Source organism: Theropithecus gelada, chromosome 5 (assembly GCF_003255815.1).
Source record: "Theropithecus gelada isolate Dixy chromosome 5, Tgel_1.0, whole genome shotgun sequence".
Lineage (NCBI taxonomy): Eukaryota > Metazoa > Chordata > Mammalia > Primates > Cercopithecidae > Theropithecus > Theropithecus gelada.
The window spans coordinates 88,382,197-88,407,110 of NC_037672.1; the positions used below are offsets into that span (position 1 = coordinate 88,382,197).

Below are 24,914 nucleotides of genomic sequence, written 5' to 3' on the forward strand. Positions count from 1 at the left end.
AATCCACCACAGTTTTGACAAGATAATGTCCATAGTGCCATCAAGGTCTTGTGAAAGCTTTCACTCATTTTAGAAGAGAAAAATATATATAATTTAAACCATAGGACTATTTATTATCAAACTGTATCTCCTCAAAACATATTAATACTATTAACAGTAAGACAGCAGTGAACCAAATCTTCTGGTTTTCCAGAAGAACAAAGACCCTTACCTAAAATGTAAGTTTTATGTCATCCAATTGATGATCAATTTAAGACTAGGCTGACCAGCCAGACTATAATTAAGTGAATAGAAAAGAAAGATGTCTTCTGAATGTAAGTTCTCAGCATCCTAATCAACTTATTCCATTACTGTAAATAACCAAATCCTCTATCACTGCCAGGGGAAGCAGGAAGATAGTGGGGCAGTGTGAACGGAGCCTTCATTGAGTATTTTAGGATAAATAGCAAAGTAAAGAGGGCCACTAAGTGTTTCAAGTGTCTAAAACTACCTAAATGCAGAGTGATTTCTACAATGCATCTGGGTCTGTCTTCATCTGGAGATGCAAAAACTGTATTTCCAGATTTACCTAAGAAGCAGAAAAATCCCTAGTCTCCTACTAATAGGCCACTATCTGATTTCACATGAGATGTGCATATCATATAAAATCATACAGCTTGAGGCCGGGTGCAGTGACTCATGCATATAATCCTATTACTTTGGGAGGCCAAGGCAGGGGGATCACTTGAGGTCAGGAGTTCGAGACTTACCTGGCCAACATGGCAAAACCTCATCTCTACTAAAAATACAAAAATTAGCTAGGCATGGTGGTCCATGCCTGTAGTCCCAGCTACTCAGGAGGCTGAGGCAGGAGAATTACCTGAACTCAGGAGGCAGAGGTTGCAGTGAGCTGAGACCATACCACATTACTTCAGCCTGGGTGACCTTGTCTTCAGAATGAGACCTTGTCCCCCCCCAAAAAAAAGGAAAAAAAAATCATACAGCTTTAGATAATTATTTTCACAGTTCAAAATAGAACATACTTTATAACAATCCTTATTCTTTGTCAGGAACATAAACCCATGCCTAGGTTGGTGTCTTCTTGGAAGCTCTCTCGAGGGTCCTGTTCTTCAGTCTAGTTGGAGATCTGTGCAGTTGTTTGTCTGTTTCTGATGTTTAGCAGACCCACTGCCAGAGATTGATTGATCTGAGGTACCTCATAAACTAGATTTTTTTAAATCTTCCCAAATGAGTCTATTGCTCAGCCAAGGTTAAGAACCACTGGATAGGAGAACAAGCATGTTAAAAGATTGATAGCACAATCAACACAAAAACATAAACATACAGAAGTATATATGTCTATGCATAGAAAACTGATTGAAAGAATAAATAAAACACCTTAGCAGCAGTTTTCTCTGGGGGTGTAATTACAGCATTTTGGTTTGGTTTGGTTTGGTTTGGTTTGGTTTTGGTTTTGGTTTTGGTTTTGTGTTTTTGAGACAGGGCCCTGCTCTGTTGCCCAGGCTGGATAATATTTTCTTTATTTTCCATATTCTAAACAGTTTCTTCTCTGAACCTCAATTACTTTTGAAATCAGAAAAAGAACAATTCCTATTTGATCCTAATACAAGTAAAGAAGTATTTCAGGAATGTCTGGCTGGGCGCGGTGGCTCAAGCCTGTAATCCCAGCACTTTGGGAGGCCAAGATGGGTGGATCACGAGGTCAGGAGATTGAGACCATCCTGGCTAACACGGTGAAACCCCGTCTCTACTAAAAAATACAAAAAACTAGCCGGGCGAGGTGGCGGGTGCCTGTAGTCCCAGCTACTCGGGAGGCTGAGGCAGGAGAATGGCGTGAACCCGGGAGGCGGAGCTTGCAGTGAGCTGAGATCCGGCCACTGCACTCCAGCCTGGGCAACAGACCGAGACTCCTTCCAAAAAAAAAACAAGTATTTCATGAATGTCTATTGTGTCATCAACCCTGTATGAACAATGGAGGGTACAAAAGACACAAGACATGGCCTCAGGGAGTTTGTAGTCTAGTCAAACTGGCCCGACCAACATCCATGCAACTCTCTGTGTCAATATGTAATAAAACCCTAAGGTCCCAGCACTAAGCAAGTATAGACATATTGGACTTGTTTGCCTGTCTGCTTTATTTCTGTGTTGGATTGCTAACTGGCATAGAGTCATAGGAGCACCAAGCCTGGTGCCTTACATTTGGTAGACTTTAGTAATCACTTCAATATTTGTGGAATAAATGAATGCATTGAGAGGGGAGAGAGCACTATGAAGCATCAGTGGAGAAAGTGAGATGAGAGGCAAGCCTTAGGAAAAATGAGTAGGATTTGTTTGAGTGGTGGCCACTCCAGGAGAGAAGACAGATTGGACAAAGACCTGTGGTAGAAATGGGTTTGATGTGAAGAGGGACAGTTTGTCAATGTGTCTGACTGCAGAAAGCCTTGTCTAGCCCAAGAAGCCTAGTCTACCAAACAAAAAGAACTGAGCAGAGTTGGGTGTGGTGGGTCTCGCTGGCAGTCCAGCTAGTTAGGAGATTGAGATGGAAAGATTTCTTGTACCTAGAAATTCAAGACCAGCCTGGGCAACATAGTCTCTACAAAAAAACTAATGAAAAAGTTAGCCAGTTGTGATGGTATACACCTGTAGTCCTAGCTACTCAGGAGACTGAGGAGGGAGGATCCCTTGAGCCCAGGAGGTTGAGGCTGTGGTAAGCTATGATGATGCCACTGCACTCCAGCCTGGGGGACAGAGGAATCCAGCAGAGCAGTAACCAAAGAGTACGCCTGGCCCAAGAGTGATAGAAGAAGAGCTTTCAGTTATCCAATAAGTATTTTAATATAATAGCATTTCCTGCAAACAGGAAAGCATCCACTCTGTTCCCCCTTCGTTTGCATAACACAATTTTGGGGAAATATGTTTTATAGAAGGAGTAAGGTTGTTTCTTTTAAATATATTGGGAGGGAAGGGGGAAGCTCATTTAGCAAATACAGAAAATGGCTGGAAAATAGGATTTTTGTTTCATGTAAAAATATTTGGTATGAGGAACCAGCTGTCTTTGCATGACACACTTCCAAACACAGAGCAAGGAAGAACACAATTTTCCACTGAGTGTCATACAGCACATCCAGGAGGGCCTGTGACAACCAGCCCAGAAGGGGCTTGGACAAATTTGGACATATCGTGGTTATCCTGAGAATGCAATGGAATGCACTTTGAGGAATGGAGGAAATGTTTTTAAATGTCTGGGAATTATTTTCACCTTCCCCCACTCCTCCATCTCCATATCAAGCTCTGAAAACCTCTACACAGCCCTTGGGGTTGCAAAGACTTCACAAAAACTCGAGGACTCAAAAAGAGCTCATCACAGGCAGCTGAAAACCTAGGCTGCTTTCAAAACTGATCATAAAACTTCACTGGGCAGTCAGTTCTGACTCCTAGAAACCCTCACCACCACAAAGCCCACCCTTTCCAGTTATTCTAAAAACACTTCCTAGTCAGTCCTGAAATAGAAAGCACCATTGATCCATAGCCCGTTTCCCGAAAACGAAAAGATAGACTTTGGTTGTCTCCAAGTGTTTTAAAAGTAAATAGAATAATTTGGGGTTTTTTTATTTTGTTTTTGAGACGGAGTCGCGAACCATTGCCCAGGCTGGAGTGCAGTGGCACAATCTTGGTTCACTGCAGCCTCCGTTTCCCAGGTTCAAGTGATTCTCCTGCCTCAGCCTCCCAAGTAGCTGGGATTACAGGTACTCACCACCGCGCCCGACTAATTTTTGTATTTTTAGTAGAGACAGGGTTTCACCATGTTGGCCAGGCTGGTCTCCAACTCCTGACTTCAGGTGACTGCCCCCCTTAGCCTCCCAAAGTGTTGGGATTACAGGCATTAGCCTCCGTGCCCAGCCAAAAGTAAATAGGATAATTTTGAACCAAGAATTGCAGGGACAAAAGTTAACTAAAAAGAACCTGATCTCCACCCCATCACATACACACTCGAATCCATGGACAGATAACAGAAAACTCAAATCATCTGTCACATGGGAATTGCCTGCTCCCCCTCCCCAAAGTATGGAGGAAAAGAACTCAGTGACCCCAAAGATGCCAGAGACTCACAGAATGAATAAACGATTCTGGCGTCTCTGAAGAATTGACCTGGCATGTAGACTGTGCCCAAGCCCTCGACCATCCCTCATTAACTACTGTCAACTCCACATCTGGTAGTGGCTTTGGAATTCTGAGGTGTCACCCCAGGGAACAGCACTGGTATTCATCAGGCACTCCAGGCTATCAGCTCAGCTCTTCCTAAACAATGGAATCAGTTCTTTCAGTCCCTGGGAAGCCCTGCAATTGCATAAGGTTTGGACCCGCAGGGGTTGCTGTGAGAGACTGTGCTTCAGCAGCAGTTTGGGGGTGACATTCTGGACCCTCATCTTAGCATCAGATGATCACACACTGGGAGGTACCTGAAACCACAAAGCCCCTCAAAACTAGCTTCTGTTTCTACTAAATGTGGAGACAAAATATATGCAAAGGAAAAAGATGCAGTATGTGTCATGGTTATGAGCATTCACAGCTATTGACTTTAAATTCTGTCTTTGTCACTTATAGGGTGACTACCAGCACATCTGGTTTGCCTTAGGCTGACCAATTTTAAAGCTGAAAATCCCACGTCTCAAGAACCCCTCAGCCCTGGGCAAAGTGACATTGTTGGTCACCCTGGATGCAAACTGTGCAAACCTGGGCAAGTGAATCTTTGTATTAAGTTCTCGTGTTTGCAAACTGGGGATAATAATCCTGCCCATCTCATGAGGTTGTTGTGAGGATTAAATGAGTAAAGGGTAGAGTGCTCAGAACAGCCTGACACCTGTTAAGGAGTGTGTAAGTGTCTGTGTGCATGTGCAAGTGTGTGTGTGTGTCAAAGTGTGTCAGATATCTTGACAGACACAGGGCTTAAATCAACAACAAGATCCCACACAAAGCTACTCTTTCAGCTCTTTTGCTTTAATGTTTTGTCAGCTTGCATAAATTACTTAACCTCTTTAAGCTTCATTTTCCCCATCTATATGATGGGCCTAATACAACCAGTGGGGGGATGTTTTAATAAAATAAGTCCTGGTACCATGCCTTGTGATTAAAAAAAAAAAAACAAACAAAAACTGAACAAAACTGAACAGATGATAGCTCAGGTGGTTACTGTTATGACTGCTGTTGTTAACAGGAGAGAAAGGGTACCTCCCCACCCAGTGGGGGATGGGTAAGTCGGCCTCCTGTTTCCCACCTCAAATGCTATGTGTGTCAGATCATGAATATGAATATATATGAGTGCCTGGACTAAGGTGCTTTCTGTAGAAAAGGATGAAATAAATCACCTGGAGGCGCCCGCACACCCAGACAAGATCCTTTTAGGCCTCTTTTTCTACGTTGCTTGCTGCCTGTGCTCGGAGCTAATTATTTTTGGAGAGGAAGAGGGGCAGTGAGACAGCCAGCCTGAGGGCATGTGGGGACCACTGCAACCACATCCCTCATACACTGACCTATGAGGCATGCGGCACTGACAAGTGGCCCTGATGACAAGGCAGGACAGAGACCCAGCAGTGTGACGCTCACCGCTTCTGCCTGTCAACTGCAGGCTGAAGATGCCAACCCCATTACGACAGACTCGTTTGCCAGCCTGTGCCATTCATATTCCTCATAGCAGTTACTCAGTAGCTGGCATTTATAGATCTATAAAGAATATAAGGTTATGAAAAACCTGCTTCTAATTTTCCATGCTTTTCCCTACGTCCCATATTGCAGTCACCCCCCAAATAATCAGCCACCAGGGCGTGTGGCATATTACAGTCCTAAGGTGCACACTTCAATTAAAGTTCTCTCTGCCTTCAGTTTAAATCCTAGCCCTTCCACTTACCAGCTGTGTGACTTTTGGAAATTTAATCTTTCTGTGCCTTAATTTCTAATCAGTAAAGTGGGGGTATCATACGACCCTCTTCATAGGGTTGATGTGAGGATTGAATGGGTTAATAGGAAGCGTGTAAAACAGTATGTGGTCTCTAGTGAGGGCACTATAAGTGTTGGTTGTAATTATGTTACTATTAATTTGTGAGTGAGATTTGAAGGATAAAAAGATGCAGCCACAGATTCTTACAGACACTAACTCTGTAAACCAATAGGAAAAACATCGGCATTAAAGGAGAGTCATTAAATGGAAGAATGTCTACTTCTTCCCTGCCTCCCTCCCACCCTGAAATTGCAACTGTGCAGACTGGCCAGTGTGTCTCACGCCTGTTCGGCACCAGGCGATCCATGCCATAGGAACATGTCAGCATCTTTGGTAAACCAAGTCAGTGTACTTGCTTAGGTTGGGATTGGACCACTGTCGCCTGAGCAGACGCTACCTTTAGGGCACACCACGCCTCTCCTGGCCCCACCCTGACAAGCCAAGACGGATTCCAGGTGCCCATGATGGTGGCCTGCATTTCACATCCATTTCCAGCTTGTTTTGAATTTTTCCTGTCTGGTGTTCATTAGCAAGTGAAATCGGGGTGGTTGGAAGTACTAGGGACATTTTCCCAGCAGTTTGGAGGCAGAAGAAACGGGCTAATGAGGGGAAGCCGTGTGTGATTGGTGGTAAGTGATGTCAGAAATTCATCCGTCCTCTGGGGCGAGGGCCATTCAGCCTCAAGTTCATACTCGGATCTACACTGACTACCGGACGGTGGACGTGCCCAGCTGATGACCTCTTTTACTTCTCAACTGACATTCACTTCACTTCTGACTACACAAAAATGCTCGTGACTTTTTTCCATGTACAGTTTCTGGTAGCTATGTGAGCGGCCATATAATTCAGTGCCAGGCAACATGGGTTTTAACTTAGAGGGGGAGAAAAAGTAATCCAAACAAGGAAGAATGACTTTACCTAATGTCTTTAGGCCAAAGAGCTATTATTTAAAAAGATGCAGGTACGGTGAGTTGAGGTGACATGTAGAACATAATTACCCAAACTGAACTCAGAAAGTTCCTCACAGGAGGTCTGTGCTGAAGACCAGGATGCCTGAGGACTAGAGGACTCTTATGAATAGAAGTTGTATTATTGTTAGTTGAGTATCCTCCAAGTAGCGTGATCAGGACTCAATTAGCAGGGATAGGACCTATTCGAGGGTGGGCTCAGGGAGCGCAAGTGGAACTGTTTTGGAAGGCGTTGACTGATGCATTTATTTTTGTCTCACACAGTAAAGATTTATAGTGCTTTTCATTAAAGGAGTCATGAAATAATTAGTTATATATTTAAACTATATATCTGCTTTCTTTCAAAAAAAAGGATCAAGGTGGCACATAACTATTAAAACATATCTAGGCTAACACAATCGGAAGCATAAACAGACTCTAATAAAAGGAGCAAGAAAACAATTCGCTGCTTTTAGAATCTCTCAGGCTCCTTTAGCACACCCCACCACCCCCACCCCGCCAGACCCTGTCCACCAGTGCTCTTTGCATAATGCTGATGCTTTAGTGGTGAGCAAGAAAAGCAGGATGTTTACTCCTATGGAAGCTCTCTATATTCTGTTGGGAGAAAACAAACCAACAATATAATTTCCAAAGAGGGCGACTGGCAGGCAGGGGCAGCAGTTCACTTTGGATCAATGGTCAGGGAGTCTCTGCAATGAGCTGACTTCGAGCCCTCTGTTGTCAACTTTGTTCCTCCTGAAACCTCCTCCCCTCTCCTGTCTTGGCATCAGACTTAGAAACACTCACTTGTCTCTTACCCCCACGGGCATGGTTTAGGCTTACTGAACCCCAGAAGTAGGTAGATGGACTGGCCATCAGGTGTCCTGGGTTTTATCCCCAGCACCGCCACCAACATGCTGCTCCTCTTGGATCTCACTTCAGGTCTGTTCTTTCCCAATTTGTGTCACATACGACAAAGCCTGCCCTGAATCTACCATTCCTGGCACCTGCCATGCACCTGCATCCTTGGAGCTTTTGAATATACCATTCATACCTAGTCTGCTAGACCAATGTCACTCATTTTTCTAGACTCAGCTCAGATTTCATCTCTTCTAAGAAGCCTTCTCCAATTACCCCAGGCCCCTTCCTCTGAGCTTTCCTGACACTTGGCTCTTACCTCCCTCTCTCTCTCTCTGGTAATGTGGCATGTTTTTCTGTTTTCATGAACCAAGTGCATGCACTGTCATTTTCTTTGCATCCACAGTGTCTAACATTATGCCTTGATGTTAGACAATAATTATGCTAGTTACTGGTTACTGAGTTACTATATATTCCAGATACTGTTCAGCATTTTGCATGATTCTTTTTTTAAAAGAGATAGATAGGGCGTTGCTCTATTGTCCAGGCTGGAGTGCAGTGGCCCAATCATGGCCTACTGCAGGCTTGAACTTCTGGGCTCAAGCAGTACTCCTGCCTCCGCCTCCTGAGTAGCTGACACTACATGCATGTACCACCATGCCCAGCTAATTTTTTAAATTGTTTTGTAGAATATGGGTCCTGCTATGGGTCTCTAAGTCCTGGCTTCAAGTGATCTTTCCATCCCAGCCTATCAAAGCTCTGGGATTATAAGTGTGAGCCACCACACTCAGCCTTTTGTGTGAACCTTTAAACCTCATGGTAAATAAACATTGTGCCCATTTTATGTATGAGAAACAAGGCTCAGAGGAATTAAGGAACTTGTCCAGAGTTGCAGAGCCAGTAGAGTTGCCTTCTTAGGAGGCCCTTCCATAAGGCACATGGATTAGGATTCACATCCAGATGCTTAAAAAGTGAAAGCATGTGTTTTTTCCTCCGTACTGTGCCATCTTTCTTAGAAGACCCTCCCATGAGTGTTTATTGAAAAATGTATTTCAACATTATGATTAAAAACCCACTGTAACAGCATAAACCATCAAATGAAGGTTATGGTCATTACCCTTCAGTTGTATTACATGCATAATGCTTCTTAAACTCAAAGCAAATAAAATCATATCAAAATTACCAGGGAAATACACGAAAAAAAGATCAATTTCTTAAGTTGTTCTTTCCTTCTTGTCATTTTTTTTTTCGTTGGGCTTAAATTGAAGTGCAAGGAAATGGAAAGGGAAATCATGAGCTTGCTAGGAGAAAAGAGAGACTAGTATTAGTATCACAATCGACCACAAGTAATTATGCATTATCAGGGCGGTGTGAGTGAATCCCACAATTCCCAATGCGGTAATTTCAATCAACAGAACACCAAAAGGGTGATGGTTGCTCAGATCAATTCAAGAAATGTTTACTATATAGCTCTGTGGCCACAACTTGCCCGCAGCTAACCAGTTAGCCAAGGCAGAGCTGGTGTGTCTTGACTGGCTGCCATAAATGATGTGGGACTCCATGAGCCAACACTTCTCAGGCACTAATATGAGGAAGCCATCTCAGTCCTGGAGAGAGAGTTCCTGCATTTTCAAAGTTTGGTTCTATTGCTGTAATTGTGGAACTAGACTTTTTTTTCCCCCCCAAGCAGTTAATTTCCATCTCTGTGAAATATCCTTGAATCATAGTTTTCTGGTATAGGAAATATTGCTGCATTTGGATTTAGATTCATTAAATATGTTGTTTGGATGGGGTATTTAGGTTTTAAAATGTTGTCCCTCAGTCAGTTAATGTTGGTCAGTTAAATGTTCTCTTGAGGTCAATATCCCAAAACTCATTAAACATATCTGTTCTATGCCTTGTTCATGGTTCAGGGCCCTTAGCTTGAAAAGCCTGAGTACTGAGATGGTGTGATCTTTACACTGAGACCCTATAGTCCAAGGGGGGTACTTTCCCTGGGCAGAAACACAGATGACCTGACTGAGTCATCTGATTAGTGTAGATAGCCAGTTTAGATAATTCACCCTGATACGATTTGACTGTGTCCTCACCCACATCTCGTGTTGAATTGTAGCTCCCCTGATTCCCACATGTTATGGGAGGAACCCAGGTGGAGATCACTGAATCATGGTAGTGAATAAGTCTCACAAGATCTGATGGTTTTATAAAGGCGAGTTCCCACACACAATCCCTCTTGCCTGCTGCCATGTGAGATGTCACTGTCTCCTCCTTGCCTTCCATCATGATTGTGAGGCCTCCCCAGCCAGGTGGGACTGTGAGTCCATTAAACTTCTTTTTCTTTATAAATTACCCAGTCTTGGGTATGTCTTTATTGGCGTAAAAATGGACTAATACAACCCCATGGTTTAGGAACATGCTCTTTCATTAGCAAAAGTCATTTTTTCATTTAAAAGTAATATACTGAGCACCTTCTATATGCCAGTCATTGTCTTTGGCACTGGAGATGAAACAATTAACAAAGCAGAACCTAAATCTCTGCCCTTTGGAGCTTGCATTCCATAGAGAGAATATAAGCAGGTGTAGGATGTATCAGAAAAGAAGCCGCTGTTTAAATCAGGTGGTCAGAGAAGAGGGATTTTAATCAGAGGCCTGAAGGAGATGCAGGAACAAACTGGATGGGAATCTGGGGAAGGCATATCTGAGGCAGCAGGGGCAGCAGCAAAGTGCAGAGACCCTGAAGAAGTAGGAACATGGTGGGCAAGTTTAAGAACTAGCAGGAGGGCTGTATGAGCAAGGGATGGAGAGGAAGTCAGAAGTCACGACAGACAGAAAATATAGGGCCCTATAGACCGTTGTAAGGACCTTATGCTTGAGTAAAGTGGAGAGCCATTATGAAAAGATCACCATGGCTGCTCTGTTGAGAATAGATGGGCAGGCAACACAAGTGTGGAAGCAAGACCCCTCTTGGGAGACTGTTGGGATAATCCAGGCACTGATGATGGTGGCTTGGACCAGTATGGTGGCAGTGGCCATGATGAAAAGTAGTTGGATTCTGAATATTTCATGCTGGATTGTATTTCAGGTATCTAGAGAAAGAAAGAAATCAAGGATGAGTCTGAGATTTTTGGCCTGAATGACAGATAAGGAGCTATTTAATAACATGGGAACACGTGGGAAGAGCTGGTTTGGCAGGGAGGATGAAACTGTTAAGTTTGAGCTGCCCATTAGACATCTAAGTAATGACATGGAATGGGCAGTTTGATATGAGTCTAGGGACCAAGGAAGCCATGTAAGGTGAGAAAGCATGGAATCCACAGCGTGGCTTCAGAGTCTAGCTCCACTCTGAACTTGGACAAGGCATTTCTCCCTTCTAGTGTCCATATATTCATCTGTGAAGTTAGGTGGTATAACTAATATGACAAGTGGGAGGCTTAAATGAGACCACATCCTTGAAGCATAATACATTTAAAAAGATCAATAGATATGAGCTGTCTTCTGCCAGACTGCCTTCTGGGCTGCCATAGATTTGTAGGCAAGAGACCATGATCGATAATATGGATCAGGGAAGGCCCGGAATGTCAGCATACAGAGTTGGGACTCGATCCTGAAGCGATGGGAACATTTCCCTGGGCAGTTTTTGAGTTAAAAAAAAATTGTTGCTATGGTTAAGATGCAGTGGGGTAGAGGCTGGAGGGCTAGGTCAGGGGCAGAGGGATAGGCCGGGGTTGGTTGCAAAGCCATGGAGATGGGGTGTCAGGAGGACCAGCGCCAGGGTTTGGCCATGGAGATGGAGTTAGGGGCTGAGCACACATTCCTGAGGCCCATACTCACCTGATTGCTCAGGGAGAGCCCATTTCTGTCTCCCAGTGACCATCTCCTTTCTGGCAGCACAGTCTCCCCGCCTGGCTCCAGCAACCCCACCTTGAGCAAAGTTTCAGAATCACTCATCCCATTCATTGGAGCAGCTAATTCCTAAAACCCAGCTGTTGGCAAGGAGACTCACTTCCCTACAGAGTCCCCTAATCTTGATTCTCTCTGCCTGAAAGAAAGAATACATACATTAGGACTGAGTGTCTCCCTTTCTTATTAAATAATATCTATGGGCCAGCCATTAGTACTCTCATGAGTGAAAGAAATACAGTTCAAAAATTAGTCTCATTTTTGGACTTGGATCAGAAATGGGGCCAGGGCACATAATTATAGGAAAGCCCCCTTTAGGGGTCATCTCCCCTCTGCACGCGCACACACACACACACACACACACACAAATAGTGGGTAGGGAGGAAGACTGGAGAAAGAGGAGAGGGTAGTGTTGCTTTCTGGGGGACTAAGAAAAGAAAAATGGTTCCCATCTACTCATGTTGGCAGTTTGTTTTATTACCCGAGATTAGAATGTGCCATCTCTGGAGCTAGAGCTGGCTTGCAGATGTGTTTTGTTTGGACCACACAGTGTTTTTAAGATTTTCGAATGTGTTGCTACCATTTAAAAAATCAAGAGATTTTACATTGAAAACTAGATTTCTGCTTCCATATTTTTCGGGGGCCACTGGGCTAGCCTTTTTAACAGAGAAGGGTGGAGCAGCCACTGTGTCCTTTAGTCAAGCAGCACTGCTCACCATGGTCCCCAATGGCCTTCCTTCCCTCGTTGTCTCACCTGACGAGCATGTGAATTTGCAAGCTCTTGTTTGAAGTCAGATCAGATTGGGCAATTAATGAACCCAAAGTGAGAGCTGACTCAATGTTTGCTAATGCAACAGTGAACCGAGAGAAAGAATTTACAGAAAGTTGGAGAGATCAAAGGGAGGTTGTATGGCTGGATGATGATGATGAGTATCAAGGCTCGCTTTGTGAACAACTCTTATTCTATTATAAGTGGGTAAGTTCAGCATCAGAAAGGAGATCTTCATGGGAACCCAGATCATGCTGCCCTGTTGGGTGACCTTTGCAGGGGATACCCTATCAGAACCTCTGTGAATCATGTCTGAGGTCCCTCCTGTGTCTCGTCTCCAACTCTCATTAGCAGTGAACTCAGACTTAGAAGTTTTGCAGGAAGGAGATTCATTTTCTTTTCTTATACCCCCTCCAACCTCAAAAGAGACAAAATTTCTGGCATTGAGTATTAGCATTCTTATATTAAGACAGATTTACCTCTACTCACTTTGACAAAAGAGCTCAGGATCTCCCAAGAAAACTGATTTTTCAGAGTTGCTCATTTGAATGGACAGCACATCCAAAGCTTGTGGTTTGGTTGAAAAGGGGTTTTCTGTGTTCCTTGTATTCATCCTTCAAGTTCATGGCCATCGCCCATCACCACCTGAGAGTACTTAGTGCTCAGAGCAACTGAAAGGAAGCATAAATCCTGCTTGCTTTGAACACAACCCAGGGTTCACCGTATATTCTTGTCCTAGCCAATGCTAATCAGCTTTTCCCCGCTTCTTCCCTCTTTCATGCTTGTAAATCAAGCTGCCCCAGTATTAGTCACCACAAAGGAGATAATTAGTAAGTACACGCTGCTACCTTCATAGATCACTCTGTCTCTGGTTCAAGCTAAGCCAAGAGACTGGAGAAAGCTAACATTACACAGTATGAGTTGCATTAGTAGAACCTTTATTACTCAAAACATATGAGTCCGAATACCTAAATCAAGACTCTGCACCCTCCCCAGCTGTTGTAAGAACAGCTGTGATATGAGACCAAAGGAAAGGCTACTTACCTACTTTATGAGGTTTTCCTTTCCTTGACTCAAAAACTTATCTTTAGAACCCCAAGAATTTGAAAGTGCAATGGTTTCTTAATGGCATAATCTTAGGATTCAGATATTTTTAAAATACCTTAACCCTCCATTGATGGGGCAGCAGAGAAAGGTGCCACTTTCTTTTACTAGGACATACTGTGTCCTCCCAACAAAGCCATGGCTTGTGCCTTTGCCAGCCTTTTGTCCAACTGGAAAATAACATTACTACTCTGGCAGGGCACATGGTCAAGAGCATTGCTGCCTCCTCAGAAAAGACCGTTTCCAGACCAGCTCGGAACTTCCTTTCCACGCACTGCTAATCAAATACTGCCAGCCTGCCTGGAAGTGTTTCATTCAAGTATTTGTTACTCTGGAGCTGCTCAAATGCAAGTTGGCTTTTATTTTTTCCATCACACAGTATTTCACCAATTTTTGAGTTTCCCAGATCAACCTCTTCACTATTTTGAAGCAGAACTATTTCAAGCCAATGCAGCTAATCAGTACAGTAAAACCTCACGAATTCAAGCCAAGAGATTGAACTCTTCCAGCTGAGGACAAGCACTAGCAGTGTAAGTTGGAGGCCTGTTTTCTCATCTGGAAGATGAGGACATACGGTCGTATAACCAAACTCCTTTTCTACTAATATTAAAACCACATTTCATCTAATCTAAGATGCCACTGACTATAAGAGATATCATGTTCATATAACAGCAAAGAAGATGACATTTTAAAATGTGCCATTAGTTAAATAATCCCCAAACACCAAATATATCCCCATGATGTATAGATTGGTGACACTAGACTCTTGTGGCTTTGAAATCCATTCAGATGAATTTGGCAGCTTCTCCTGCCCTTGGTTGCGTTGCTTGGCACGAAACAGGCAATCCTTTTTGAATGTTCTCAATAACAAAATGTAACACCACTTTTAATTCCCTTGGGTGAATCTTTCTTTCTAAGCATATACAACTTTTGTTTATCCCTTTGCAAGAAAACATGGAATTATGATTCTGCTTCTAACAATGAATATGTACTTAATCAATATCCAATTGTTCAGTTTTTGAGGTTTTCTATAACTTTTCGTTTTAGTACTGAATCATTACATTCAAATGGCAATTACACTCAATGGTGTAATACCAAGCGTGTAGGCAACTCAATGGAAGTGATAAGGGGTACCCATGTGACTAGGTTTGCCATGCTGGGATGGTGGCATCTGCATCATGAGTGCCACCTGGCAATAGAAACTTCACAACCCCATCAATCACACATGCATCCTGATTTTAGACATGTTAAAGCATGAAAAGAGCATCTTAGGATGGATCAAATATGGAAATAGCTACAGTCTCACAAGAACTGATTGTAGTCATGTGGATACCATGACGACTTTAATGAATTCGCATTCTAGTACTTTTGGCAAAAAGCACTAAACCCCTAGTAAGACTTAAAGTCAATCAAACCTCACAGCAATCCAGAAAGTATATGCAAATTGGGAAGTTTAGCCTGCTAAATAAAATTTCCCCAGATCACCCAGCTAAGTAAATTTCAGAGCAAAGATTTGAATCTAGACAATAGGACCTTCCATCCTGCCATTTCTGTGACTCTATGGGCAGTACAAATCATGTGTGCGTATCACTGTAGACTGACCTTTGATTTCATCTACTTTCAAAAACATGAAGCATCCCTAAAGTAGGATCTCAAAGGGCTATTTAAAATAGTTCAGTCATATAGGGTTTTGTGTAATGAATTGATAATAATTTATAATTAACACATCCATTATATGTAAATGGACACTTCTTAAAGGAGCTCATGATGTGATTTCTGCCTTCACAACTACGGAAACTGGAGTGGCTACCTGTAGCTACCCTCCCGACAGTGCAGTGAGATAGTTAAATCACCATTTCCTGATCAAAACCTAGCCTGTGCGCTGCAATGACTTGCCCAGTGGCAGTGTTCATGTTCATGGCAAAATATGGACCTAGATCAGCTCAAACCCTGGTCTCCTGAGCCTCAAGAATGTTCTTTTTCAACTTCTCTCTATTGCACCAATAACTTGCCTTTCTCACAAAGTTTGGTTTTTGTGGAATTTTTTGGATTTTTTTTTTATAGCATGGACAGTGAATGGGTAGAGACAAATATGTTTTTGCTAAAATCCACAAAAGCTGTTTTACTCTCTTAATGCTAGACAACATGGCGATGAATGACACTTTTCAGATCACGGGAGCCCCCAGCACCAGGGAGGCCCTCCCAGACCAGCCCAGAGAAAGAGAATGGAAGCCACCAAGCTGCCACTAGAGGATAGCAATGCTGAGCTCACTCCTGTGGCTTTGTGGTGAGGGTGATTCTCTTTCCATGGACAGTTAAATATGGAATCTGGGAGGAGCTTTATATTTACGTTCAGTGCTGTGGGAACAAAATCCAAAAGAAATGAGTGAGAGTGTGACTAAGGGCTTTCATGGTCAAAATAAACACCAGCAAGCAGGAATTACCAAACAGTTGAACATTGCCAGCCTCAAAGCCTGGTCATGTAGACACCATGGCAACCTGAATAAATTTGCATTCCAGGAGCCAATGTAGAGATTGCTTTAAGAGAATGCAGTGGGCATCTTTTAAAAACATCTCAAATTATTAATTCACTTGGTTGGCAAATGTATATTGAGTACCAACATGTGAAAAGGGAAGAGAGAATATAGGGGAAGGCAAATCAAATTCCAAGTTCAACAAGCCTATTATACATTCTTCATTTGTATTTGAAGAGGTCTGACTGAGGAATGGCAGCACTTCACCTCCCCACTGGTTCTGTTACAGCTGTAAAGGTGCCTCCCACTACGGCCTGACCAAAGACAGGAAGAGGCGCTCACAAGATGGCTGTCCAGATGGCTGTGCAAGCCTCACAGCCATGGCTCCCTCCCCAGAGGTTTCTGCAGCTGCCACCATCTCCTTAATGACAGACGAGCCTGGCCTAGACAACCCTGCCTACGTGTCCTCGGCGGAGGACGGGCAGCCAGCAGTCAGCCCAGTGGACTCTGGACGGAGCAACCGAACTAGGGGTGAGTCAAATGGGTGGTTGTCCAGGATTGGGTTCCTTGGCTTGGGATTGCTCTCTGTGGAACACTTACTGTGGAAAGTTCTAGAAATGTTTTTTAAGGGGAAATCATTCTGGCAGTTTTGGCAGGAACCCAATGTCCAATTCTCCAAAGTGAAATGAAACCACAAGTACCTCCGATCATTAAACTGTGTGTAATCTGACTTGGTGAAAGGGGCTGAAACTAGACCTAATGATTCATCACTCCTGCAGTGTCAGTAATTTTTCAGCCATACTGTTCAAGAAAAGTGCTATTGTATTCAGTTCAGCCCAGAAACAGAAAAGAAAAGCAGAGCACATCATACATATTTCACTGTAGAAAACTTAGAAAATACAGGTAAGCAAATTCTACAATCCTACCACCTAGAGGTAGTCACTGTTAATGTCTTATTATATATATTTTATCAGATATGTACATAAATGATGATTTCTATGAAATCATAACTACTGTTCCTCTTGTTGCTTTTCCTCAGCACGGCCCTTTGAGAGATCCACTATTAGAAGCAGATCTTTTAAAAAAATAAATCGAGCTTTGAGTGTTCTTCGAAGGACAAAGAGCGGGAGTGCGGTTGCCAACCACGCTGACCAGGGCAGGGAAAATTCTGAAAACACCACTGCCCCTGAAGGTAAATGACCTCTCCACAAGGCAGGATGGACATGGGCTAGGCTTCCAGGGGGACTTCAGGGATGATGCAATCTGATCACCATCCACCTTCTGTGACCCCTCTCTTCCCGAGGGTATACAATGTTTTTTACTTTGATTAGCCTGCTTCTCACGTAAGTAGCTAAAGGCAGAAAGTATTATCATCTTTTTACATAGATTGAAGAAAAAGTGTTGAAACCCTTACCTTCAGATGCTAGTGCCATTATGCATTTGAAGAAGAAGAATTATAGTTAAAGAGTGAAAAACATTTAAAACAATGACTGGCACATACAATAAATGCAATATATATATTTGCTCTCCTTACTCTTTCAACTACATGTGAGGTGTGGTGCTGAGTGTTTTACATGCATTTTGTCATTTAAGCCTTACAACAACCCCATACTCCATGTGTATGTGTGTGTACGTGTGTGTGTGTGTGTGTGTGTGTGTGTTTCGAGACAGAGTCTTACTCTTATCGCCCAGGCTGGAGTGCAACGGTGCAACCTCTGCCTCCTGGGTTCAAGCGATTCTCCTGCTTCAGCCTCCCAAGTAGGTGGGATTACAGGCACCTGCCAGAACAGCCAGCTATTTTTTTGTATTTTTTAGTAGAAATGGGGTTTCTGCATGTTGGTCAGGCTGGTCTTGAACTCCTGACCTCAGGTGATCCACCCACCTCGGCCTCTCAAAGTGCTGGGATTACAGGCATGAGCCACCGCACCCGGCGCTACTACTATTCCTGTTTTACAGATGAGGAAACTGTGGCACAGAGAGGCTCCTTAGGTTGTTCCAAATTACCTTGCTAAACTTTGAATCCAGGTAACATGGCTGTAGAATTCATGCAAAGCAAGCTGTTGAGTCTTAGATCCCATATGTTTTCTCCAATATAAATGGAGCTGAGGAAATACTGTCCTACTGTCTTTGCTTTTTATGTTAGAACTTTAGAGTAGTAATAATAACATTTTTTAAAAATTGAGCTCTTTCTGTATGCACATAGTGTTTTCAGTCATTTAGCTGTGACAATAATGTTAAGGGGATAGGACTCTCATTCCCATTTTACAGATGGGAAAACAGAGACCCAGAGGGATTAGGTAATTAGTCCAGTCACCCGGCTAGAAAATGGCAGAACCAAGATTTTAACTCAGGTCCTCTCATTCCAGAGCCTACTCTCTTAGCCCCTGGGTTATACTGCCCTCTCCTCTTGGGAGGTGGGAGGCAGAGCCCAAACCACTGTATGTATTATGCCCTCAAAATTCATGAGCAGCCTTATGAGACCTTTTCTTGTATACTTATTCATGATTGCCTCTCACCCTGTGCATACATGCTGCATGCTCTAAGAGCTCTCAGCTGATTACAGTCCTGTAAATGCTGTATGTCTTTCTCTCGCCTCCCTTCTATTGTCCAGCCTGCACTCCCACTCTCCTTTCAGCTGGCATTGACATTCCTTCTTTCAGGTTTAGTGTAAGCCTTTGCCTCCTCCTGGAAACCTCACTGACTCCTTCAGCCCTCTTTTTAGGTGTTTTTGAAGCACCTGTAGCAGTGATTATCATATTTCATGTAACTGTACCTCAAAGTGTAGGCATTATTATTATTTTTCTGAGTCCTTGTTTTAAGGCCTAGTACAGTGTCTGGCACATAAATGTCCACTGAATGTCTGTGCAATGACTAAATGAAAAGATTAGAACTTCCTTTCCACCAGTCTCTTCCTCTTATTAAAGACTCCTCAATTCCACTCCATGTAAAGTTAGTTCTCTAGTACTTGGGCCAGGCGTGGTGGCTTACTCCTGTAATACCAGCACTTTGGGAGACTGAGGCAGCCATATCACCTGAGGGTGGGAGTTTGAGACCAGCCTGGACAACATAGTGAAACCCCATCTCTATTAAAAATACAAAAATTAGCCAGGGCGTGGTGATGGGCACCTGTAATTCCAGCTACTTGGGAGGTTGAGGCTGCAGTGAGCTGAGATTGTGTCACTGCACTCCAGCCTGGGTGACTCCATCTCAAAAAAAAAAAAAGTTATCTTGAAAAAGATATATTTGCATATTTATTACAAAAACATTTATAAAAGAGATTATTATATGTAAGGCATTGGCCTAGGTGCTGTCATTTTATATAAAGAATATAAAATGTAGTTCCTGGCATCAGGGGGTTTATTCAAGACTAAAATAAAATAAAAGCATACCTCATTTTTATTTTTACAAATTGAAAGCTTGTGGTCACCCTATAGCGAACAAGTCTGTTGGCTCCATTTTTCCGAAAGCATGTGCTCACTTCATGTCTCTGTGTCACATTTTGGTAATTCTTGAAGCATCTCAAACTTTTTCATTATTATTATATGTGTTACGGTGATAGGTGATCAGTGATCTTTGGCGTTACTATTGTAATTGTTTTAGCTTGCAATGAACCACGCCCTTATGGGTCAGTAAATTTAATAATTGTGTGTTCTGACTGCTTCACTGGCCATTTCCCCATGTCTCTCTTCTTGGGCCTCCCTATTCCCTGATACGTAACAGTATTGAAATGAAGCCAATTAGTAACCATACGATAGCTTTTGAGTATTCAAGTGAAAGGAAGAGCCACATGTCTCTCACTTTAAATCAAAAACAAGAAATGAACCTTAGTAAGGAAGGCATATTGAAAGCTAAGGTAGGCTTAAAGCTAGGTCTCTTGTGCCAAACAGCCTAGTTATTAATGCAAAGGAAAAGTTCTTGAAGGAAATTAAAAGTGCTACTTCCAGTGAACACATGACTAACAAAGCAAAACAGCCTTATTGCTGATATGGAGAAAGTTTGAGTGAACTGGATAGAAGAACAAAATAGCCACAATATTCCCTTAAACCAAAGCCTAATCCAAAGGAAGGCCCTAACTCTCTTTGATTCTGTGAAGGCTGAGAGAGGTGAAGAAGCTAAAGGAGAAAAGTTGGAAGCTAGCAGAGATTGGTTAATGAGGTTTAAGGAAAGAAGCCATCTCCATAACATAACAGTGCAAGGTAAAGCAGCAAATCCTGATTATAGGGAAACAGCAAATGCTGATTGTAACAAAGCAGCAAATGCTGATGTTAGAAGCTGCAGCAGGTTATCCAGAAGATCTTGCTAAGATCATTGAAGGTGGCTTCACTAAGCAGGTTTTCCTTTTTTTTTTTTTTTGAGATGGAGTCTCGCTCACTCTGTAGCCCAGGCTGGAGTGCAATGGCATGATCTCGGCTCACTGCAACCACTGCCTCCTGGGTTCAAGTGATTCTCCTGTCTCAGCCTCCCAAGTAGCTGAGATTACAGGCTACTTGGATCTCATGTCCAGCTAATTTTTTGTATTTTTAGTAGAGCCAGGGTTTCTCCATGTTGGCCAGGCTGGTCTTGAACTCCTGACCTCAGGTGATCCACCCACCTTGGCCTCCCAAAGTGCTAGGATTACAGACATGAGCCACCGCACTCAGCCAACAGATTTTCAATGTAGATGATACAGCCTTATATTGGGAGAATATGCTATCTAGGACTTTCTTAACTAGAGAGAAGTCAATGCCTGGCTTCAAAGCTTCAAAGGACAGGCTGACTCTCGTGTTCGGGGCTAATACAGCTGGTGGCTTTAAGGTGGAGTCCAGTGCTCATTTATCATTTCAAAACTCCTAGGGCCGTTAAGAATTATGCTAAATCTATTCTACCTGTGCTCTATCCACGGAACAACAAAGCCTGATGGCAGCACATCTTTTTACAGCATGGTTTACTCGATATTTTAATTCCACTGTTGAGGCCTACTGCTCAGAAAGAAAGATTCCTTTCAAAATATTGCTACTCATTGATAATGCATCCTGGTTACTAACCCAAGTACTTCAATGGAGACGCACAAGAGTAATGTTGTTTTCATGCCTGCTAACACAATATCCATTCTGCAGCCCATGGATCAAAGAGGAATTTCTACTTTTTTTTTTTTTAAGACAGAGTCTCGCTCTGTTGCCCAGGCTAGAGTGCAGTGGTGTGATCTCAGCTCACTGCAAGCTCCACCTCCCAGGTTCACGCCATTCTCCCGCCTCAGCCTCCTGAGAGGCTGGGACTACAGGCACCTGCCACCACGCCCAGCTAATTTTTTGTATTTTTAGTAGAGACGAAGTTTCACCATGTTAGCCAGGACAGTCTCGATCTCCTGGCCTTGTGATCTGCCTGCCTCGGCCTCCCAAAGTGCTGGGATTACAGGCGTGAGCCACCACGCCTGGCCAGTAATTTCTACTTTTAAGTCTCATTATTTAAGAAATAAATTTCGAAAGGCTATAGCTGCCATAGATAGTGATTCCTCTGATGGATCTGGGCAAGGAAAATTGAAATCCTGGAAAGGATTCACCCTTCTACATGCCATTAAGAACATTAGTGATTCATGGGAGAGAGTCAAAATATCAACATTAACAGGAGATTGGAGGAAGTTGATTCTAATTCTCATGGATGACTTTCCGGGGTTCAAGACTTTAGTGGAGAAAAGTAACTATAGATGTCGTGGAAATAGCAAGAGAACTAGAATTGGAAGTGGAGCTTGAAGATATGACCAAATTCCGGGAGGCTGAGGCAGGAGAATGGCATGAACCCGGGAGGTGGAGCTTGCAGTGAGCTGAGATCACGCCACTGCACTCCAGCCCGGGCAACAGAGCAAGACTCAGTCTCAAAAAAAAAAAAAAAAAAAAAAAGATATGACCAAATTGTTGCAATCTCATAATGAAACTTGAACGAGTGTAGAGTTGCTTCTTATGGATGAGCAAAGAAAGTGGTTTGTTGAGATGGAAACTACTGCTGAAGATGCTGTGAACATTGTTGAAACTACAAGAAAGGATTGGGAATATTACATAAACATAGTTGATAAAACAGCAAGGTTAGTAGAGAATTGACTCCAATTTTGAAAGAAGTTCTACTGAAGTTTAAATGCTATCAAACAGCACTGCATTCTACAGAGAATCTGCATAAAAACACGAGAGTCAGCTGATGTGGCAAACTTCATGGTCATCTTATTTTAAGAAATTGCCAAAGCCACTCCCAACTTTCAGCAACCACCACTGTGATCAGTCAGCAGCCATCAACATCAAGGCAAAACCCTCTACAAGGAAAAGATTACAACTGAAGGCTCAGATGATCATTAAACAGCATGTTTTAGCAATAAAGTATTTTTAAATTGAGGTATGTACATTTTTAAAAATATGCTATTGTATACTTGATAGACTACAGTGTAAACATAACTCTTATAACCACGGAGAAACCAAAAGACTCACTTTATTACGGCAGTCTGGAACCAAACCCACAATATTTCAGAGGTATGCCTGTACTATGAAGAATGAGGTATAAATTAATGACCATAGCAGCCATAGGGGACAGTGTAATCCATGTTTAAGGAATGGCTTATGACTTGGATGGATGTTGGGATGCTGTGTGTTGAAAAATGCATTCAAGTAGCTTAGCTCAATGCCAGCATAAACTCAGTTAATAATAATTATTATATCCTTTAGTCCTTGAGTGAGGACATAATATTGAATAAATTATTTTCTTTCCAGACCGATACAGGAGATGAGGTGAAGGTCAGATCATAGTGTGTCCTGATGATTATTTAGGAGTCTGTACTTGATTTGGGGGCAGTGAACACACCTGGGAGCTCTTGTGTAGAGTTATTGCAAGATTGGAGCCATGTTTCCAGAAGACAGAGATAGCAGCCATGTTCCATACGTAGGCGGGCTGGAATGGGAGAGATTGGATTTCCTCAAACACACTAAGAAGCTGTAACTCCAGAAGGGAGTGAGGTGTTAAGACTCAGCTAGGTTGGTATCAATGTCGTCACAGAATTTGTGATGCAACAATGCTTTCAAAAATGGTCAGAGGACCTCATTGCTTCAGCAACCTACAGTTGGCCTCCTGGCATGGTGTATCCATTCTTTCAACATCAGTAAAGGGACTGGCACCACTGTTTATCAACTGTGTGACCCTGGCTGGGTTGCTTAATGCTCTAAGCTTCAGCATTTCTTCATCTGAAAAGACAGAGATGGATCTGGGCATAGTGGCTCACACCTGGAATCCTAGCACTTGGAGGCCAAGGCAAGAGGATCCCTTAAGCCCAGGAGTTTGAGACCAGCCTGGGCAACATAGTGAGACTTTGTCTCTACAAAAAATGAAATTAATGGGACGTGGTGGCACACACCTGTACTCCCAGCTTCTTGGGCTGAGGTGGGAGGATTGCCTGAGCCCATGAGGTCAAGGCTGCTTTGAGCCAAGATCATACCACTATACTCCAGCCTGGGTGACAGAGTGAGACCCTGTCTCTCAAAAAAAAAAAAAAAGATAATTATCATCTATTTCATAGGGTTATTGTGAAGACTAAACAAAAAATGCATCCAAATACCTTAACTCAATGTCAGCATATAACAAACTCTCAGCTAATAAGATTATATCCTTTAGTCCTTGAGTAAGGATATAATATTGAGCAAATTCTTTTCTTTCCAGACCAACACAAGTTTTGCAGTTTAAAAATTCCTTTATCTCTTTAAGGTCACTAGGATCTCATTGGTGTTGCTCTAATATCATTTTCAAGTGTGAATGGTATGTCCTTTCAAGCTATCATATCAAAAATTCTCTAGAGGTTTAGGCTTGGTAGTATGGTTTTTGTAAATCTGTTGGAAAAGATGGTAACAAAGGAAGGGGAATGAGGGAGGGAAAATTGGCTTTTGTGATTATTTCCAAATCTTTCTTTGCTCAGAATGAATTTTTTTTCCATTCCGTTGTTATACCAGACATGCTCTAGCAAGTGCCTGTGATATAACCTACTTAATATAACCAAGGTAGTTTAAACATTAATTGAACTCAGTCACCCGAGTACTGGTAGTACCAGGAACTGACTGATGAAGTCAGCTACCCCTGCCTTATGCAGTCACTTCAGTTCAATCAGTATAGAGATTAAGGACCCACATTTGCAACATCTCGGGTTTCCTCTACCTACTAAGTTACTTTGCTCTAACATGCTTAGAAATAATTTTAATTCTTTATTGTTCTTAGAGAATTGAGTACTCGTTAATTCATTAGGGAAAATGGACTAAGGTCACAGATTTTGCAAATGCTCACAAGGAACAGACTATCCAGAAGCAGGCCTGCCATGTGAGATCTTTCCAGATGCCATAACGAAAGGAGACTCTTAAGGAGAGGCAGCTGTCAGCACCTACAGAAGACACAAGCATCTCAGCCCTTACCATTGAAACTTGAGCCTTTAGTCACTTGGAGGAGCTAGTTTTTCCACCAGGCTAGGTGTGGCTTGTTCCCACCACTTGTTGGTGTCCCCTCTGAACACTTCGATTCAAACTGAAGTGAAGAAAAACAATGCCAGTCGGTGCTGCTGACTCGTAGGTCCATAGAGCAAGTCCCTCGTGGGCTCCGGCCTGGCTGTGAATCCCTGGTTCCAGGGATACCTGGCAGAGAGTACCAGTCACCAGAGCTCTGGGTTCTGACCTGGCTCTCAGGGCCACCTAACTTTGGGATGTCCAGCCAGTTGCTTCACTCCCCTTCTCTCAGCCTTAAACCTCCTCACTTGTAGGGTTTGACTATCACTGTCAAGCAGCAGAACAATTAGAGCAGCTGTTTTCTGTGTGGTCACAGTGGGATGAGAGATGAGCAGAGAGCTAGGAGAGATTTCTTGGGGAAAGCAGATT

The 24,914-nt window shown here is 42.9% G+C and overlaps 1 protein-coding gene and 1 long non-coding RNA gene across 3 annotated transcripts in view; one reads left to right on the top strand and one right to left on the bottom strand.

Annotated features, from left to right (window-relative positions):
- The window catches only part of LNX1 (ligand of numb-protein X 1), a 195,404-nt gene that overhangs the window by 123,669 nt on the left and 46,821 nt on the right, over nt 1-24,914 (top strand). For both annotated transcript variants that reach the window (XM_025386367.1, XM_025386368.1), the window contains 2 exons: nt 16,337-16,578; nt 17,087-17,239. In XM_025386367.1, coding sequence (XP_025242152.1) covers nt 16,337-16,578; nt 17,087-17,239 — 395 coding nt within the window. The remainder of the gene's footprint in view (nt 1-16,336; nt 16,579-17,086; nt 17,240-24,914) is intronic.
- On the bottom strand, nt 979-24,765 carry LOC112625161. The gene is made up of 4 exons (XR_003119535.1): nt 24,715-24,765; nt 24,334-24,427; nt 22,870-22,998; nt 979-1,260 (listed from the first exon to the last, which is right to left on the bottom strand). It is a non-coding gene; the product is annotated as an uncharacterized LOC112625161 (long non-coding RNA).